Here is a 20,817-nt window from a genome sequence, read left to right as displayed (position 1 = left end):
CTCAAGTTCTCACAAATTCAATTAAATAGCAGCTAGTGCATTTCTTTCACAGTGTTAAATTTGATGATACAGTTAAGTACTCTCCGGTTTCAGACAAATCCAGTTGTGTTATTGTGTAAGATTGCCTCCTGGTGGTAGTACCAAGAATCTTCAGAACAACATATTACACATGGAGAAAAGGCAAAAACCTGTTTTAAAGGCATGCTTCCTTTAAAATTCAGGTCTACCTAGAAGTGAAAAAACTTTCTTTTCACTAGGACATCATGATAAATTGAACTGCAATTTAACTGGTCTGAATTGAGGACAAACTTTTTGACATCTGACTGAAACAGAGTTTTCTAATGGTGTGCTAGCAGACAAAGCCTGAGAAGACTTTTAGTGAGACATTAAAAAAAGGACATCATCTCTAAGATGTACCCAACTGTGTATTATCCACAACAATGAGCCTAATAAGGTCTGAAACACCTAGAAACTACTAGATACAAAGCAAATGGCAAAATGCCTAAAATTGGATACAAGAGCACGAGAACAGAACTAACATTCAGTGAATTCTATGCAACTAAAGTTTTTGATTACAAGGAACAAGAGCAACAGAAAACAGAAACCCCAAACTAACTTTCAGATGGATTATTCTTTTGCGTAGAAGTGGGACAAGAATCAAATGGACTTTGGAGTTTTTTAGTAAAGAGAAAGAAATAAAGAGCTTTATGTAGTTGTTCAAGACCTAGAAAATCAGGCAACCTCGAAATTATGGTGAAAATAAGATTTTAATTAGATTACTTGGGAGAAAGATTTAGTATAACTGAACATAGAAAGATTGAGAGTGGCACTGTAACACAGGGAAAGATTTTAGAATACCGATTTTATGCATTAACACAATAATAAAATGGCAGAGTATGTGTAGTGAACATGTTTTAGACTCAGTTTCCAGTAACTGGTCAGAAGCAGAAGTACTTTAAAGACAGCAGTCCAGCACACCATAGATTTTTAGCCCTCAAAATGCCTGAAATGCATCCAAAAATGTTTGGGAACCATTGAAAAATCCAACATTTCTTCAGTGATTGTGGATGCTTGGTCATAAATGGGGAATGACAGGCAGAAATAGACAAATGTGAGACGGCTTCTGTAAAGCAAAATGTCTTAATAGTATTAGGCAGCAATAAGCAAAAGTATTGGGGAGGAGAAGGGAGGAAAATAATTGAAAGTTTAAATTAATCCAAGAATATATTTTCTTACACTGGAAAAGTGAAAAATTAGGTCTCAGCTTTCCAAATATAGAGGGAGCTCAACTTTATGCAGTGGAGCATAACAAAACACTAAACATGAGATGTAAACTTCTCACTTACGGACGCATGTCAGTACCAGGCACCATGAATTGATTAAAATACTAAAATTTATTGTACTACGAATTACTAAAATCTATTTTAAAAAGTTATACTCCAGGCAGAAAAAGAAATTATTTTCATGCAATTGAACTTGCAGAATACGCAGCGATCCTTTTCACAGGCACAACAGACATCCCTTCATGGTAGCAGCACGTTTGTTATCACACAAGCAACACATCGTAGAACATGGAGCCAAAAATCACTTGGCTGAGGTGGGCTTAAACACGGACTCAGATACCTTGCAAGCGTAACAGGGAGAATACGCAAAACGATTTTCATGCTCTGCCATGATAAACCGTTATCAGCTAACTGGTATTCGGATTTAAAAACTTTTTAAAATAATACCAAGATACTTAGACTAGTTTTATGTAAATTTTTCCAGAGGCATTTAAAGGCGGAAATGTTACACGCATCCAGCATTGCCTTTTTCATTATTAAAGAAAATTCAAGGAAAACAAAAAAGTTATTTAGTGTCAACTTTAGAAAAGTGTTCTTTATACTAAAAATGACCAGGATTAGAGACTTCATATGGTTTATATGCATAGATGACACATGCTGGCAAAATTACACTAGACTAACAGAAGAAAGAAGAACCTTCCTATCTCATCCAAGTTGCTTTGGAAAGGAAGTACAATCAAAATGTATGACATAAATGGGATAATTATTTTCTGATTATTTATAAGGATCTGCTATGAAGACTTAATGAAGTCACTGGGATCTCTGCAGAGGCACCCACACTAGCCCTTTCTATCAGAAGGCTTATGCCTAAAACTGTTGACTGGAGTAAAGAATCTTATTTTCCCAAGAAAGAAAATTCTAGATAACATAGAATATGTAATAGCAGAAACATTTAAGCACTACAAAATGCTAAATCTATGAAGTAAAATCAACTGAAATTTCCTTAATTTGAAGCATTTTATATGATAAAGGGCCAGTCCTTCCCTGTAGGTAAGCTAAAAAGAGCTGGGAGTCTTCACCAGTTACCTTGCTGAAGCAGAGAACTCCTCCTCTCCTGAGCTATGGCTATTCTGATTTATGCACAAACATGGTATCCTCACTGAATGGGAGCTGGGGGTTAAAAAAACCCAAACCTATGAACCATGAATGCATACAGAAGTTATCTCAGATATTCAGGAATCCTGGGTGATTTAGAAGAGCAAGTTATGATGCCTTGGAAGATGAAATTTAACCAAGTTGGCCAGTTTTCAGGACATGACAATAGCCTTAAAGACAATCACTTGGCTGATGTAGAATTAAACATGGAATCGGGTATCTTACAAATGTAATAGAAGAACCAAAACTATTTTACCATTTTAATAAATACCTCATATACTTTTCATCAATGCTATTTCATTACTACCTCGGTATTCAAGCTCACCTGCATTTCAGTCACTAGATTTCTAAAAACATTATCCCTCAAAATAACACCAAACTCCAATGTGTCCGGTTCCAGACTTCCCATTTTGACACAATACTTCTATGCATTTACTTTACCAATGGTAAGCCTCTGAGTTTAATGTGAGCACTTCATCACCTGTTCCATCCAGTTCTAAGACTAGCACATTCGCTGACCAGTCATGTACAATATCCTTCACTGAATCCTTGTTGCATTACTGCAGTTTTGTTGGTTTTTTCCATCAACTAGTTGAAGTAGAATAGTCAAGTTAAGCATGTTTTCATTATAGCACTCACACAAAATTGCCAAACATGTCAACTTTCTGTAATTTTTATTTCCAATAAAGATTAATAGCAAAGTGCTGCTGAAGAAGAAGTTATCTTAATTATCGGTCTTTAGGAGGATTAGGATTCCTGCGTCTTCTATGATACCTAGAAGAAAAGAAGGTTGGAGTGAATGCAAGTCTTTGATTTTCTGGATATTTTTGCCCCTGTGAGTGATCTGAGGTTACACAAGTCAGCCAAACACAAGATACATGAGCACAGCCCATCACCACTCATTAGATGTCGTCTCTGTTGTTCATGTAGTTACATAACGCTACTCATTTCTACTGCTGCATCTACTACAAGCACACAATAATCCAATCAGCTTTACAGCTGAATAGGTACAGAGGCTACTGTTCTTAATCCTTTGTGCAACGTTAATTTTACTATACGGATGGCTTTTCCTATGGCTCGAATATTGCTACAGAACAAAGAGACATTATGTTCAAAGGAATTATGCCAGACTGTACATTAAATAGTGTAATATTCTGCAGATAAAATAAACCCCAAATTATTCATGACAAAAATGATCCCTACCTTCCTCTTAATTACCACCCTAAACCACGGAAGATCCTGTTTGATGCTAGTGAAAGCGACAGCTACCCTTTGGCCATCCACAGAAAGTTCTACCATTTCATTTGTCTATTCCCAAAACACAATTTAAAAGTTTTCTGTGGCCAAAAAAAAAGTAAAAAAAAATTCTACCTGTATCAAGTCTCCATAGTTATAAAATTAGCAGCTACCAAAAGGTGTAGTAACACAGACTGGAAAGGAGTAACACAAACTAGAATACCATTTTTTTCTTTTAGCATATCTGAACATATATAGTTCCTCTTTAAGCTCAGTCATGTATTTTTGCACCTCTCCTCCTCCTCACTTTCTGAGTACAAGGCACACTGCAGTGCACTTTTCACCATTTCAAATGAAAAACCTCGACTGTTCTTAAGTCTGAGAAGTTTTTCCTGCAAAGTTGTTAAGGAAATGAAAACGCATGTTTCCAAGCTGCATTTGGTTATATCCATTGAGGGAATTTTATATACTAGATTCTCTTATGCAACTTTAATACATCACTTTAACCAGCAGCTAACATAGATGGCACGAGAAACTTCTACTTTGTGACATATCTGAAAAAGTTGCAAAGGCTACCAAAGGAGCAGCATTAAAAAAAGCTTATGAAATAGTCTTCCATTTACACAACGCTGCATTGAAGATTTGAAGTAGTACTGCATGTGCTAACAGTATCTTGTCTCACATGACTTATCCTAGGTTAAATCTAGTAATAAAATTATTCCTGTACTTCCCTTTACCTCCAAAAGGAGCAAATATTGAACAGAAAGTACTCACTGTCCCACAGGATACCAGCGATGTTTCGTTGTGTAAAACATTTTGCTGAGCTCTTCGATTGTAGGACCTCTACTGTTCTTTAGTTCTTTTTCATTCAATCTCGATTTCAAAACTTGATCAAGAGTTTCTTCTGTATTATTCACTGGATCTGGCCGTGGTATGGGCTGTAAAAACAGTAGTGTATGTATTTCCTTTTTCTGCCTTTTTCTTTTAGAAAAATAAAGCCAAGCTACATAGATAGCATTACAATTTACTCTTAACAGCTGAAACCGAAGAAATACAGAATACCTGTAATTGCAAAGGCTACTTACTGCCTGCCCCAGAGCAGATGTCTAGAGACATCTAATTACCCCAAGTGCTACAGCTGATCAACCTACCCCTAAAATCAGCACTGCTGTCACCATTATTGTTGATCTCATCCTTACAATTCACTAGCTGAAGCATAAGCTTCAGTTCTACTAATACAAAAGCATTCATTTTTATTTAGATATTTATTCAGTTACAATCATCATTGCTAGAAAAGCTTGTAAATGATTTTTACCTGGCAGAAGAACGTCACTTCCTCATTGTGCATCTGTAAGACCTGAAACCTAACTACTAGCACCATTACAAATACTTTTCCTTGTTTTAGTCTTTTACAACCATTTTTCCTGAGACATGGAACTGATAAATTCAAAAGTACTGATCTGTAACTTGCAGGCAAGGAGTGCTAAAATGGTTTAAGTTTTCAATGGAGGATTTTCACATTGGGTACTTCAGCAACATAGCTACCATCTGCTGTATTTTACTAGCACATGAGTACTGGAAATCAAAATTTAAAGTGTACACTAGAAAAGTTCATCTAGACTTAGGTTTCATCAGTGTTAAGAACACATTGAAAGTACTACTGATAGATAAAAACTTAGTATTTGAAGTTGTTTGTGGTGTTTATGAACCCAGAGTCCTGCACGGAATTTAAAGCTTGAGTTGAAAACATTCAGCAGCAGCACTTCTTTATATCCTCTTGCCCATGCTGCAACATCTGTACACAGCAGGATGTGTCAGCTATAACCTGCATTCCAAGCATCCTCTGAGGAGCACACTCATGAACAGACACCAGTTCTCCCTGTAGTGCACAAGTATGTGAGTGCCTCATATAATTCTTTTGGAGTTACCATATTCTGTGATATCTGAGCATTTCTTACTCTGCAACTTTCCCTCAATTCAACTAAGAATAAGGTCCTCCTCATGGCAGCAACTACATCCATCCTTCACTCACTTCATGGACATGCTGATCTTGTAATAAAAAGTACCTCAGTATTTTAAATTTTAAAAAGATGCCCTAAAGACCCAAAATTATTAATTACTTATGCTTTTACATGAATAAGAAATAGAAATGTATACATTTGGACATACTTTTGTGTGCTCATATGGAATCTCAAGTGAAGGGTGGTAGCAGACAATTGTCTTCAAATCCGATGTGACTGCAAGTTCCACTTTGCTATAAAAATAAAAACTTATAAATACATACCTTAACATTTTCAGAAATGCTGAGCAACTGAACAGCCCAAGTCCCAAAGAAAACCAGTTCTGACCCTGCATTTATGAATTCTTAAGGATCTTCTATAAAATAAGGGCCACAAATCAAAAGTGCTTTTTTTTTCCGTCTCAGCCATCTTCACTTTTTGATGTTGTTGTTTTTGTGGTTTTTTGTTTGGTTTTTTTTAAGAAGAAAAAAAAGGCTAAAATACAGTATTAAAGACAGCTGGAAATATGAGTTGGGAAAAAACATTTAACACTTTGAATAATTACACATAAACCAGTAAGACCATATAGCGATAATGATCATCAGTGATATGTAGGACAACACGCCTTCATAAGAAGTGTGGCATCTACAAAAGAAAGCATAGGAAACAAAGCTTTGTGTGGGGTTCCAACTTTTATATTTGGTAAAAGATGATGAGCGTGATGAACAAAAAGTCCTACTGAGAGGTTTCTTGAGGGAATATGACTTTTCTCACCTTCCTTCCCCTTCCCATGACATGTTAGCTTACTAAAACCTTGCATGACACAAATACTGTGTTTTGCACTATATCTGTGTCATCTTTTCTGGTTTCTATGCAAGTTTCCCATGCAGCAGCACAAAAATACCTGGACTTTGTCTTAACAAGAAGCATCAATGAAAATGACTGTTCTTAGCTGCTTTTGCTCTTCCACAAACAAAACTGCAGGAGTACTGGGGTCATCACCATGTTTAGAGTGAGTCCTGCATGATTTTTCATTACACTTATTTTTCAAAATATTAACTTCACAATCGTTGTGACTGGAAACAGTACTTGAGTTAAAATTACTACCTGTATCCAAAACCGGCAGAAGATGTGTTTGCTACCATTATATGGCAACTTCACAACAGAGAAAGTAGCCCTGGAATAAACATCGAATGAAAATACTACACATCAAAGCACATTTAAGTACCAATTGTAATCTTCAGGGAGAACTGAGTATGTAGATTTATGGCAAGCATGATACACAGCTCCATCTGAAAAAAAAAAAAGTAAAGAACACTAATGTAAAAACAAACATTAAAGAATGTTTACATTTTCATTCTGTTCTAAGTCTTAATCAAGGATTATAATCATATTCAGTTTTAGATTAACAAAGCCCAAATAATGTCTGAATAGGAGTTTACTATACAGATTACTAGTGCAACCAGAAATACAGTATCTAGGTAGCTATGGCCTACATTTACCTTCCCAATTGTATTGTTATCCCAAGAAAAATCACAGAATGAACTAACTACCTAGAGATTTCACCATTAGATCACAATTTTTATACATGCAAAGAACATTTACCATATGACTTACAGGGAAGATAATAATTTCATAGTGAAAACCAAATTTGTACCTTGCTAGCAACTGCTGTATGAGTTACAGAAAAACACAAACCCATAATATATTGGTTGCTGTAACACTAGAGAACCTTACCCCTCTCCCCACGTTCCTGTTGCTCCAAGGAAAGTAATCACAAGAATTACAAGTAGTAGTAAAGACATTCATAATTTGAAACGAGAGGCTCTGAGTAGATACATAGAGAAATGTGTTGCTCGTGAGCGCAGCCAACCAGTGGCACTGGGGCCCAGGCAGGTTTGCAGTCTCTGTCCTCGGAGTTTTCAAAGGCCCAGCTGGACAAAGCCCTGAGCAAACTGGTGTGATTGCAGAGCTGAGCCTGCTTTGAGCAGGAGCTTGGACCACAGGCCACCCAAAATCCCTTCCCACTGAGCCTTTCCCCCAATTCTATTCTCATTATTTTATAGAATCACTTAAGTTGAAAAGACCTTTAAGATCATCGAGTCCAACCATAAGCCTAACGTAAGGTGTCAAACAGTAACAGTCCCTTATATAGGAATCATAGGCATCTTGCCTTCCACAGCCATGTAGGTACGCATGCCTAAAAAAGGCCTGGGAGGTGCCTGTAGTTATTTTTACTGGCAAACCCCTTCCTTTACTGCCAGAACCTGACACAAATCCACATATAAGTTTCTGAGTCCAGTGAAGCTTCTTTTACCACTACACTTTAAGATCTGAATTACAATCACAAGAACTAAGTTTTAGCAAGTTCTGAGCCTTCTGTTTTCAAATAAGTCATATAAACTTTTCAACTTTTTTCTAACATGTTAGTTTATTTAGACCATTTTTAGTTTCAATACAAATGTGATTCTTCTTGGCTGTTCATAATGGAGGGAGAGTGCATTTAGTGTATCACAACTGGAAAAGCTGAAAGAACCAAGAGGAAACTTATATGCAGCTATTTTCCTCTCAGAAATATTTTAGATGTAAAATTCCTAAATATCGATACAGCTAAAACTTTTAAATATATATTTCAGATATAGAATTCTTAAATACAGAATTTGTGTTAGCACTTCCATGCTTCAGTTGTTCCAATTAAACCATTCTTAGTTATTAAGAAGTTGGGTTCTGGTAAAATATTAATGTAAATAGTCCATATTTCTTCCTAAGATTTTTTTTCCCCTCCTTGCCCACTAACTTCTAAAATGTCACATGTCCATTATGTTTTCTCAGTTTCTGTCTTTTCTACCACCTCCTCTACATCTTCCTATTAACATCTAAAACATGACAAAACTCTAACAAATAATATTGCCTGTTTTCACTTGTTCTTGGTTTATGTTAAGTAATAAGATTTTACTGTAGCCTTTTCTTACCACTGTTTGTAAGTCTGAAAAAATAAATTCAAATATAATCAGTGGTAAGAGGGGTGGTGTTTACAAGCTAAGCGTCATATGTGGACCATGGGAGTTTTAAAAGAAAAAAAAACCACAACAAATCAAGTTATCCTTTAATTATTAGCAGAGAACATGGAATATCAGACTTGATTCTGTTCAACTAAGAGAAAAGAAGCTCTTGAGAACAAATTTCAATATAGGACTTTTAGAATTTCATCACTACTCACTCTGCAGCGGGGCCTGCTTACAGGTTGCTGCTGAACGCATCCAAAAGAAGGTGGACCACGCAGTTCTCAGTGATGTTGCCATGCTGAGCGCATGTGGAAACCAGTCCTGGACAGGATGGAACTCGAACAGACACTGTATCCTTTTTTTTTCTGCAGAACACCCTCTGAAAGAAACCCATTTCATAACTGTTCAGGATAAAAAAGACTGACAGTTTAACTTCTTGAATATCTTAAGGATAAATAAAGTCTGTGCAGTGCATTCTTCATTGTGTAATAACCTAATGAAATTTAACAAGGGAAAGTGTAGAGTCCTGCATCTGGGCAGGAACAACCCCAGGTTCCAGTATAGGTTGGGAAATTACATATTAGAGAGCAGTGTAGGGAAGGGACCTGGGGGTCCTGGTGGACAACAGGATGACCATGAGCCAGCACTGTGCCCTTGTGGCCAGGAAGGCCAATGGCATCCTGGGGTGTATTAGAAGGGGGGTGGCTAGTAGATCGAGAGAGGTTCTCCTTCCCCTCTACTCCGCCCTGGTGAGACCACATCTGGAATATTGTGTCCAGTTCTGGGCCACTCAGTTCCAGAAGGACAGGGAACTGCTGGAGAGGGTCCAGCGTAGGGCAACGAAGATGATTAAGGGAGTGGAGCACCTCCCTTATGAGGAAAGGCTGAGGGAGCTGGGTCTCTTTAGTTTGGAGAAGAGGAGACTAAGGGGGGACCTCATTAATGTTTATAAATATATAAAGGGTGAGTGCCATGAGGATGGAGCCAGGCTCTTCTCGGTGGCAAAAAATGATAGGACAAGGGGTAATGGGATCAAGCTGGAACACAAGAGGTTCTGCTTAAATTTGAGAAAAAACTTCTTCTCAGTGAGGGTGACAGAGCACTGGAACAGGCTGCCCAGGGAGGTTGTGGAGTCTCCTTCTCTGGAGACATTCAAAACCCGCCTGGACATGTTCCTGTGCGACCTCACCTGGGCGTTCCTGCTCCAGCAGGGGGATTGGACTAGATGATCTTTTGAGGTCCCTTCCAATCCCAAACATACTGTGATACTGTGATGTGTCAGTTGTTTAGAAGTCCTCATTATTTAAGATACTGGCACCTACCCCCTAAAGAGTCAAATGGGGTACAAGACTTTATTTACTGAGAGGTACACCACTAACTTTAAAAAAAGTTTCTAAGTTTGTGTCTTCTTACAGTTTTTCTGCTGGTACTTACCCACATAAGTTTTGCATCCTTCCTTCTGCACACCCCACAGAATTATTCCTGAAACATGTTTTTCTTGTTCACAATATAACTATCACCACCCAGTACAATAATAGATGTACTTATAAATAACACTTGATGTAGTTAACAAACTGTCTAGATGCAGTTGGTTTCATCCATCTCAAAAGCAATACACCTAAAAGCTACAAAACACCATTTATAATACCTTAAATATAACTCCAAATTTCACAGAACCAGAAAGATACGTATAAAGATCTTAATTTTTCACTGTTTACAGGAAAAAAAAAAAGTTTTGATGATAAACTTATAATGATGCTTAAAAAAATCATAACTGGAGACAGTTTAAAAACATACTCATAAATTAAAAAAAAAAGACTTACTTAAAACTACTTCATATCTAGTGCTTCAGAACATCACCAGAAATGTGCGTTTTTCAATTTCAACACATAATTTCATAATTGTATTTCCCTGTGACAAGTGCTGCTGAAGAGAACACTAACATGTCTTGTACAGAGCTGCTTTTATATATATGTAAAAGACTTGCTTTTATATATGTATATAACATATATATTTTATATTTATATTCTATTTATAAAATAGCTGCTTTTATATATAATTTGCCTTTGGAAGCTCATAGACAAGAAAGGCATGAGGAACACAGCGGATCCAGACTGCCCTGCCAAAGTACAGGGTCCAAGCACTGTCCCATTCTCGGCCTCGCCTCCAGGACCAATACAGTTCAGCTGGGGACATTCCCAGCCCTGAGGCTGCACAAAGAAAAACCTTAAAGGTCTGTCAGCAACAAGTAGGAATACAAACCCTGACGCTTCTATTGTTAATAAAAACGCATCTGCAGGCTCTTAAAAAACAAAACAAAACAAAACACAACAACAAAAAACAAAAGGAGTGCTAAATGCAGCAATTTAACATCTCTGAAACTACATTAACTCTCTTCCTCTGGCCCATTTTGGAGGCCCAGTTTGCTGCTCCCCTGCATCAGCCGGACACGTGTCGTCATTAGCTAAAAAAACGAGAAGGCTCTGAGGAGACCTTACTGAGGCTTTTCGGTACTTAAAAGGGGCCTATAAGAAAAATGGGGACAGACTTTTTAGCAGGGCCTGTTGCAACAGGACAAGGGGTGATGGTTTTAAACCAAAGAAGGGGAGATTCAGAACAGATATGAGGAAGAAGTTTTGTACAGTGAGAGTGGTGAAGCACTGGCACAGGTTGCCCAGAGAGGTGGTAGATGCCCCATCCCTGGAGACATTCCAGGCCAGGCTGGATGGGGCTCTGAGCAACCTGATCTAGTTGAGGATGTCCCTGCTCATTGCAGGGGGTTGGACTGGATGACCTTTGAAGGTCCCTCCCAGCCCAAACCGATCTGTGACTACGGAGATGAGGGGCAGAAGCGCTGCACAGCGCGACCCTCAGGCGAAGCAGCGCTGTCCCCGCGGGCCGGCCCGCCGACACGACCACCTTCCCAGCGCAAAGCGCAACAGCCGAACGCAACAACCGCACCCGGAGGGAACGGGAACCGCCACCGCCCGCCGGCCTATTTCCCGCCGGCCGCGGCGGCTCAGCAGGTACCTGTGCGGTGGCCGCCGTCGCGTCCTCTCAGCAGCCCGCCAACGGTCACATCACAGGAAACGACACCAGGTGTCCTTCCGGTTCCGGGGCGGCCCGCCCCGCGGCACGCCGGGAGTTGCAGTTCGGGCTGGCCGGCGGGAGGGGCCTGACCCGGGTCCACAATTGGAAGGGAAATCTCTAACTTTACCGGTTATTTCATAAACTGGTGAGCACCGCCTGCTTGTCTTCCAGGTTAAATTACACATCAGCTCCCTCTGTTCAGCCTGCAAAACCTCCGTGGTACCTGTAACACATTTTCATGAGCAAGGCCTGAGTTTTATGTACATGAAACAGTGAGGATGGAGCCAGGCTCCTCTCGGTGACAATCAATGACAGGCCAAGGGGCAGTGGGTATATTTTTTTTTTTTTACTTTTCAGTGCCATATGTATTTTCTGAGGACTGCATACAGACACATACTCACAGGTATGTGCACTCTCGTCAGACACAAGTTTGAAAGAGCAGAGTTTCTGATGTTACTGATGAATGTGACGAACAAGTCTTCTAACGGTGGGATTTTATAAGCTGGTGGCATTCAGTTGTCAACAGCTAATTCATCAATGAGTTTGTAATAAACAGCAAAAGATCTTGAATTTGAAGTTGGGTGGGTTTTTTTTTCAAATAAATGTTGCAGCACATGCTGGCCTGTACTCTTTGTTTTCAATTGTTGTATTTTTTTCCACACAGCAAATGCTACGTGGTTCTCTGTGGGGAATTTCTGATCCAGATGGGGCAGCCACCTGGAGGATTACAGGTATCTGTTGCCTAGTGCTACCATGTATTTAGTCCACTTTCATATCACTCTGATGCAATATCACTTGTAGGGTTCATCAGAAATAGTTAGCAATTTTCTATCCCTTGCAAGAACTCGCTGGGAACACCTGACAGCCCTCTGGAATCTTGGTTCACAAAACAGCCTTCACTAGATTTTTTAGATTCCTTGGTTTTATACCCTCATTGCATAATTAGTTTTAAATTAGAGGTAACATGTGGGTATTTCTATAATGATCTTGTTCTGGAAATGTGTGCTTTTAAAGCATCACTGTAATAGCAGATTTTTTGACTTAAATCCTGGTTCTGAAAGGTTGCAATTGAAGGTACTACAGAACTTTATTTTCTTTTTAAAAAAAACAAAACCAAAACTAAAGCACATTCCCTGTTAAGTTTCCAGGCTATTTTTAGACAATTTCTATAATAAGATTTTTTTTTAGGAGAGAGTAGATGAGGTCTATCCCCTCCCTGACACATAATGTTCTGCGAGTCTATTCTTAGAAGCACGGTCTGATGGATTACAACTTTCTGGTAGGGAGAGGAGAATTGCTTCAGGACAGCTCAGAAGCGTGACGATAAACTTCTCCAGCAGGTCTGGGGATAGGGTTATTAATAACTGCCAGCGGCCGTGCTTGCTTCAGCAGGTTGTAGACAACGGAGAGGAGAATCGCTCACTCTGTACGGGCTCAACAGAAGGAGATTGTTCTCTCCACTAACTGCGGGGATACTGTGGAGGCACCAGTGGTGAGAAGTTGCAGACCTCTGGGACTTCATGTCTTTGAAGACCTGGAAAGTTGTGTTTCCAGGTTGCTCTCTTCTGAAGAAAAACCATCATTTGTTCTTACTCAAGCAGTCAGTTACAAACTTCTCCGGGAAATATTCTAACTGATGAAACAGCTGCTCTATAGTTAGGCAATAAATGCCATGTAGTAATGAAAGCAGGACTACGTTGGTTGGCTCTGTTTAAGAATAAATCTATAAATCAGAGCTGGCATCTGGATTGGCATGGCTTTTGAGTAAGCAGTTGCACACCCACACACTCCTCCCTCCCCTCATTGGAAATGGAAGATTTGGACTTGACTGTTCTAGCTCTTTTGCTGCAGTGGCATATTTATGAAATGTTTTCTTAGTAAAATCATTCAGGCTGCTCATTAGCAAAATGAATATAATAAAGATTGCTTTTTTCATAGAAGCCAATGTTTCAAAACCTTCCAGGAGTAAGCATTTGTTTGCCTTTGTTTCCTTTAAATCTGGAGTAGAAAAGGTACTATACAATCATACCTAGAAGTGGAACTGAATTTGTGAATGGATAGGTTTGTTTTATTGCAAAGGTGGTGTTTTAACAATGGAGATGGACAAGCCTTCAATCCTGAAATAGCATATCTTAATCTTTGTGAGGTCATTCTATAAATTCAGGGTACAAATTTCTAATGAGACGTAGTTTAGTTATGGTCTTAATTTTCAAGTCTTCTCAAGTGATACTGTAGCCAGACAGTTTTCTGTGTTTTAATCAATAAGTAAAGACCCAGAGTAAATGCCAATGCTTCTGTCAACAGGTCAATCATCGTTCTCTAGATCTCACGCCATCCTGTCATCTGTCCATCCAGTTACTTGTAAGGAATCATGATGCAACTGTAAATAACAGATGACAAAACTAAAGTGCCTGTGTTGGTCATACACAGCCTAAATAATTTGTGTTCTTGTCGACTACTGTAGTTGAAGTAATAATATTATGCATGTATTCAAGCAGCTACTTATAGAAAATAAATCAAAATTTATTTGCTACAGCGAATGCTCCTACTCATAGCATCCCATTCTGATGTTCTAAGTTGGTAACCGATATAACTGGTGGGGTTTTTTTCTTCTCTCAGTACAGTTTCAGGCAGTACTGCCAGTTAAGATCATTCAGAAATTGTCCAGTGACTCTTACAATTAGTGCTAAGTGGAAAACACTGCACTTCTGTGCCTCAGTTTCCCCATTTGTACACAGGGATAATAACAACTCTTGTGAAATACTCTGGGATTTACTGAAGAATATTTTTAATATAAAATCTAGGTATTTCTGTGAGACTTCATTCTGTACGTGTACATGCATCCGTTTTTTGCTGCTGAACAGACTTTCTGCCATACTTGACTAAGATAGAAAAATGCTTTTATGCAAAATAATGAATCTAGGGTTTGAAATAGAGTTGTAATTGCAGTAAGACTTTTTTAAGATTGTAACGTGGGGTAGGAGGAGGAAGTGAGATTAGTCAGCCACAGACCCAGCTGGCCTGGATGCACACACTCAGTGAGCAACTCAATGACAGCAAAAGCTGTCACAGGAAGACAGTCAGCAGCTGTGTTGAATCGGTCTGTGAGTATTAATTGCATAATTGCATTTGTTTACCTTTTCTGCCTACAGTGATATTATAGAGTACTTTGTTGGTGAGTAAGGTGGTTGCTTAACTTTGTTCTCAGAACTGCTGTAATCCCAGCGACAATGTGATGGTTACAAATTTGTGGGAAGGAGAATCGTGCTCTCCATCCTGGCTTCCACATCGTTGTGGTGGGGCAAGGTCAGCTCAGCCAGCAGAACAAGTCACTACTGTGGGAAGGGGTAATCCTCAAACTGAGCCAAAAATAACCTCCGTACCCCAATAGACATATCGCAATGGAGGGAGGGGATCAGGAACATAGGGCAGAGTGCAGGGAAAAGGAGCAGGGGCTCAGTGCTGCCTGTAGCTTCTCCAAAAGGTTAAGAGGCATACAGAATTGGGTTAATGACTCATGGATAGTAAAAAGGGCAATTCAGCTCCCACTTCTGTCGCTTGCCTTTTGTTGTCTCTGATGCTTGCTAGAGCCCACTGTAAGCTGAACCAATTCACTAGTCCAGCAGAAGACCAGACCAAGTGGCTGTTTTTCTGCCAAATTCGTGCACTGCGTTAGCTCAGCAGAATCTCCCAAGCCCCGGCAGTGAACGGTGGGGGAAATGCTGTGCGTGAGGAAGGAGGGTGAAAGGAGTGAGATGGGAAGGGGAAGTAAGAAGGCTTCATTTTGACAGATTGACTCAGCTGTCTGGTATAACTTGACCTCAAATATGTGGCTTCACACCATCCCTAATGCAGTGAACTATAGAAAGTCCCTTTCTCACATGCTGAGGTATGGGGTCACATCCTCCACAGCTGCATGACCGCTCATGGTTCACATCAGCTCACTGCACACCCAGAAACTCTTCCCACTTTTGATCAGCTCATCGTCAGTGAGATCACAACGTGAGCTGAGGGAGCAGCGATGTGTGGCAGAGGAGGAGGGCAGGAGCCTTCATTAGCAGCAACACAAAGTGGTGTAACCCTGACAGGAAACTACACCCTAAATAGGCACTGAGGAGGCAGGCCTGGGTGGAGCTGGGCTGCAGGAATGATCTCTGATTTAAACAGGGACTAAAGGTGACACACGTCTTACTGGAACACCAATATGAATGTTGCTTTATAAAAGCCAACCAGCAGCAACTGTAGCATGGCACGATTGCTTTTCCAAAATGAACCCGCATTTTCAGGTGCTCTGAACTCGGAAGCAAAGCACCGCAGAGCAGCAAGGGCAGCACTGCTTCCTCTGGGCAGGGTACCCAGGAGCCGCAGGCATCCCAAGGCGAGCTGAGTGGTGACCCCATTGCTGGGGTGCAGCCCCACTGCACCAGAGGTGGGTGAGCAGAGCAGAGCGATCACTGCAATGAGTTCTGCAGATAGTCCGGGGGTCACTGGGCAGGAGATGATAATGGGCTGGGAGCGAGGCTGGTGCAGGAACCCCTGACACTCAGGAAGGACTGAACACTCAAGCCCAGCGGAGGATGAGGTTTGAGAGCCCCACTGAGGCCATCACAGCAGTTAAGGTCTATTTGTATACTCGGTGCCCTGACACAAAACTGTGGAGTCAAACTGGCATCTGACAAAGCCTTGACTTATCTAAGGGCAGCACAGCCATACAGTTTATCAGCACACATCTGACAAAATACAGGCATAAAATAATCCCAGATTTCCTCACATTCTGCCTGAGGTGCAGTGTTTATTTCAGGATATTAAGGGAACAAACAGACAGCAATTGCCAGTGCTAAGAAAGCATCAGACAGAACTCCAGGCAATGGGTCTAATGAAAAATTTCAATTTAATTTAAACAAAAATATCAATCTAAATGACTGCCAAACACATAGCATCTTAATCTTTCAACCTAGCAAAAGAAAAATACCTGATTGAGTCAGGGAGGACAGCTGTCTGAATGAGGATCCTGACTTCATTAAGCGCAGTACTTGGGATGAAAGCAGAATGTTTTTTTCCATCAAACCTTTATTTTACAAAAGAAAATAAAAAAAGATTGCTGAAACACTCTGCAAGTTTTTACAAACTACACATGTAGCACTGTGGAAAGCTAGTTTTTTAGATCTACTCCCCTTCCCTTCCCTTCCCTTCCCTTCCCTTCCCTTCCCTTCCCTTCCCTTCCCTTCCCTTCCCTTCCCTTCCCTTCCCTTCCCTTCCCTTCCCTTCCCTTCCCTTCCCTTCCCTTCCCTTCCCTTCCCTTCCCTTCCCTTCCCTTCCCTTCCCTTCCCTTCCCTTCCCTTCCTCTCCCTCTCTCCTCCCCTTTCTGTGCTCCCTCCCATGCCCTCCAATAAGAGAATGACTTAGGGGAACAACCAGCATTTTAGTACATGTGACAACAGAAAAATATGTTGTTGTTCACTGCCATCTCCTAAGCAAGTGTACTTCAGAAACCTCTTCCTGAAAGGAGCCAGAAAGAGGAGTGTCATGAAAACTGTGCCTTTCCCAGGATGTGGCAGGCCAGTTGTTGAGCAATGAAAAATATTAAAACCTAACAGCTTGCCAGACTGACTTGCTGCAACTTCAGATTGAAGCAAGGTTCCTGCTCTCCAGCACTTGAAAGGGGACACAGAATGCAACGTTCATGAGCATTTGTTTGAGCCAACTATGCTCTGCTCTGTTGTTGCATCTCACAGACACAGGGCAAGGTTCCCGCACTTTCAAGAACCTGAATGACATTTTAGTTGCCTTGGGCCTAAAAGCATCTTTCGGCACATGTTTTCTTCCACTTAAGCCAGTCCTTTAATGGCCAGTATTCTTGAAGAAGGATAAAAGCAAACAAAACAAAACAGTAGGAGAAGGCATAAACAAAGAAAAATAAGTAATTCTGCAAGCAGTGTAACAAAATACATTGGTTTCCAATTATTTTGGTCTTGAGGAGATGGCCCAGTGGAGATTCCTTGATGTCTAATAAAGTGTTAGAGTCATGGAGTCTTTCTCCCAGTGGGATTAACAGCAACATTTTTTTTTTCATCTTCCTACTTTCATAAAACTCACAAGGAATTAATATATTTCACAAAGAATTGCTTCACCTCTCCAGCTGTATCTTCATATTTGTTTGGTGCTGGCAAGCACACATAAGGGTTACTCGCATAGGAGTGAAGGGTGAAAAAGGATCATTTGGTTTAGGGTCCATTTCTGGTCTTGGTCCCTAAGCTGCCTATTGTATTATGTGACATTGACACAACATGGAGACAACAATTTTAAAAATAACCTAAATATTTTCATTCCTTCTACATATGTCAGCATACTTACTAAATCAAAATAAAGGCTCCTGGTGATTACTGGGTATCATAGCAACATGATTACAAATATTCTCAGTTATTTAGGAAGTTTCAAGATTATATGAATGTTAATTTCCTCTTTTCACTAACATTCTGACCTGATTTTTTTCTCTTGAGTCCCTGTGCAAAGTTCACTGTAAACCCATTCCTCAAAAGCAATTAGATTCTCTACCCGTCTGCTGAGGGGTAAGCAGTTATTTACAAACAGGTCAGCGCTACATTGTGGTCATCAGTATATGTTGTTAATTCATTTACATTGACTTCACTGCCCTCCCAAGTGACAGATGATTTGAGAAGGCATTACTGTGTTTATGCCTTGTAAAGTTTACTGCAAAGTAAGCCTGCATTTGTGAATATCTGAGTTCTAGAAACGGGCACTGAATATGGTCTCAAATTCTTCCACTCAAACCAGGATTGCTCGAGAACCATTTTAGACCAGTGCATTCTAAACCCCCCATATAAGCCCAGGCCTGAGGTTTACGTTTGCCCATACAAAGAGCATCTTGAAAACTGTATTCTTCATTTAGACTGTTCCTGCGGAGGGGTGGGAAGCTGCTCTGTAGTCATTTGGAAGAGGCTTTCACATCTCTGTGTGTGATCCCAGCTATCTTAAAAAACAAACAAACCCTGAAGCAACCAACTAGTAGATCATTGAGACTACTGCCCCCAGAATCAAACAATAAGTCACTGTACATCCTTAAGAGAGCCCTAGCAGCCTAGATTATAATTGTTTATTCTAAAGCACCAGATGTGCTATAGATACTTGAATACCTCTGGAGCTAGATAAAAACCAGGCTGAGACGCTGCTGATAAACATGTTGTCTTAGATTTTTTTTCCTCCGCCTTACAATTTTTTTTCTAGAGATCAGCATTTCACTTTTTCAGGTTACATGGTAAGTACTGTGAAGGTGCCGAGTCTACAAAACTATCTACTTAGTCTTGTTTACTAGTAGCAACAGGCTGTAATAATAAAGTAAAAATTCTAGTATTAGAGAACAGTCCTGTGTGTAACTAGCAAGACACGGATATTTCACATGCTAATGTATGCAAACGAACTCAATCGTATCCGCTGCAGAATGAGGGCGTGTTATCGACAAATGCTTTAAGCCCCAGTTCTGCAAATGTGTTTTCATGCACTTTTCTTGGTGTGCACGACTTCATTGTTAGTCTGACTGACTTCAGGGAAAGTTACATCCAGACACTTGGGAGACAAATTGAGTGCAGAAAGGGCTGAGGATGTACACAAGAGTTCACAGCAATTATGGGTTTTCATGAATTGACGTGAAGTTTGGAATTACTGGTGCTTTCAACAGCTGGAAATATCAAATAGCACAGAACAACCCTGTGCTTGTTAGTTGGCTTCTACAGTGCCAATGGCTTAATGAGAGGGAAAACCAGGGAAGCTTAATGAGAAGGAAAACCAGGGAAGCTTTCAGGAAGTATTGTGAGAAAGGCAAAGCACACCACTCTTCTGACACATGCCTCATGTTATCATAACCACCCTGTAATACTATAAATGTTTAGGTTTTAGGATATAGAACATTTGTAGTATCTATGATAGGAGCGTTTCAGCAATTACATAGTCCAGATTTGACAGTATCGCAGAACTTTCCATTCTGCCAGAGTGTACAGAAGTTATGTAGATGATCTAGAAGTGCTGGTTTTAATCCAGGAGAAAACACTTAAGAGGGAATCATATGTGTGCAGGGTCCTGTTCCTGGCTGCACTGCCGGCCTGACTGGTGACCTGGGGCAAAAACACCTTTCTGTGCTTTTATTTCCTATCAACAATGCACAATCCTAGATGTTACTACTAGTGTCCTACGATGCTTGTGTGATAATTACACTCTTATACAGTATCTTGCTTTCTGCTAAAAAAGGAGGTTCACTAACCAGGTGTTACTAACACAAAGACGCCGTATGGTATTGTAACAGGTTTAGCGACACGCTGCCTAAAATCGGGAAATGGTACAGGTTGTGCTATCGTGGTGCGCAAGACACACAGTTGAAATCCTACTTGTGTCAGGTTGACTGATGAGCTCATACACTTGACACAAGCGGCTTCTGCCTTTGCACAGAGCCGGTGCCACCCTGGAGCAGGTAAAACAGAGGGTCGGTGATCAGCCCTGGCAGCTGGGCTCTGCTTGCAGGTACCATAGAATCACAGGATGTCAGGGATTGGAAGGGATCTTGAAAGATCATCTAGTCCAATCCCCCTGCCGGAGCAGGAACACCTAGATGAGGTTACACAGGAAGGTGTCCAGGCAGGTTTTGAATGTCTCCAGAGTAGGAGACTCCACAACCTCCCTGGGCAGCCTGTTCCAGTGTCTGTCACCCTCACTGAGAAGTTTTTCTCACATTTAAGCGGAACCTCCTGTGTTCCAGTTTGTACCCATTGCCCCTTGTCCTATCATTTGTTGTCACTGAGAAGAGCCTGGCTCCATCCCCGTGACACTCACCCTTTACATATCTATAAACACTAACGAGGTCGTCCCTCAGTCTCCCCCACGCTGGCATTACCCGCTCATCCCGCAGGGCCTGGGCAGGCGCACGCCGCTCCCGGGCCCGCAGCCCCAGCTCAGGCCTGTGCGCCAAGGCGGCGCGTCCGCCCCGCCACTGCCGGCTGAGGCGGCGCAGCCCCAGGCACAGGGCGGGCGGGGCCTCCC

The 20,817-nt window shown here is 40.7% G+C and overlaps 2 protein-coding genes across 8 annotated transcripts in view; one reads left to right on the top strand and one right to left on the bottom strand.

The window, feature by feature from the left end:
• The window catches only part of UBE2N (ubiquitin conjugating enzyme E2 N), a 76,969-nt gene that overhangs the window by 37,919 nt on the left and 18,233 nt on the right, over positions 1 to 20,817 (top strand). For 3 of the 5 annotated variants that reach the window (XM_021295606.2, XM_065042667.1, XM_021295605.2), the window contains exon 3: positions 12,434 to 12,500. In XM_021295606.2, coding sequence (XP_021151281.2) covers positions 12,434 to 12,500 — 67 coding nt within the window. Of the gene's footprint in view, positions 1 to 11,843; positions 11,915 to 12,031; positions 12,173 to 12,433; positions 12,501 to 20,817 lie in introns of those variants that run through there. The other 2 variants (XM_065042691.1, XM_065042675.1) reach the window with 2 other exon arrangements.
• Positions 1,376 to 20,694, bottom strand: MRPL42 (mitochondrial ribosomal protein L42). Of its 3 annotated transcripts, XM_065042706.1 has the most exons (7): positions 20,672 to 20,694; positions 16,742 to 16,837; positions 8,895 to 9,058; positions 6,903 to 6,966; positions 5,844 to 5,928; positions 4,449 to 4,612; positions 1,376 to 3,212 (listed from the first exon to the last, which is right to left on the bottom strand). In XM_065042706.1, exons 1-7 carry the CDS (start codon positions 20,677 to 20,679, stop codon positions 3,167 to 3,169), a joined length of 627 nt encoding a protein of 208 aa, XP_064898778.1. In that variant the 5' UTR covers positions 20,680 to 20,694; the 3' UTR covers positions 1,376 to 3,166. The 3 variants fall into 3 exon arrangements, with proteins under 3 accessions (XP_064898778.1, XP_005508380.3, XP_021151279.2); XM_005508323.3 differs by lacking the exons at positions 16,742 to 16,837; positions 20,672 to 20,694 and adding an exon at positions 11,710 to 11,852; XM_021295604.2 differs by lacking the exons at positions 16,742 to 16,837; positions 20,672 to 20,694 and adding an exon at positions 10,114 to 11,667.

This window comes from Columba livia, chromosome 1 (genome assembly GCF_036013475.1).
Source record: "Columba livia isolate bColLiv1 breed racing homer chromosome 1, bColLiv1.pat.W.v2, whole genome shotgun sequence".
In the NCBI taxonomy this organism is placed as follows: domain Eukaryota; kingdom Metazoa; phylum Chordata; class Aves; order Columbiformes; family Columbidae; genus Columba; species Columba livia.
This window is presented reverse-complemented; position numbering and strand designations above follow the sequence as displayed.

Excerpts from the sequence above, each read along its gene's own strand:
- MRPL42 (XM_065042706.1), bottom strand. Across the intron at positions 9,059-16,741 it reads GTCCTCCCTGACTCAATCAG|AGGGTGTTCTGCAGAAAAAA; the intron begins GTATTTTTCTTT and ends GGTTTCTTTCAG. Across the intron at positions 4,613-5,843 it reads TTCCATATGAGCACACAAAA|CCCATACCACGGCCAGATCC; the intron begins GTATGTCCAAAT and ends CTGTTTTTACAG.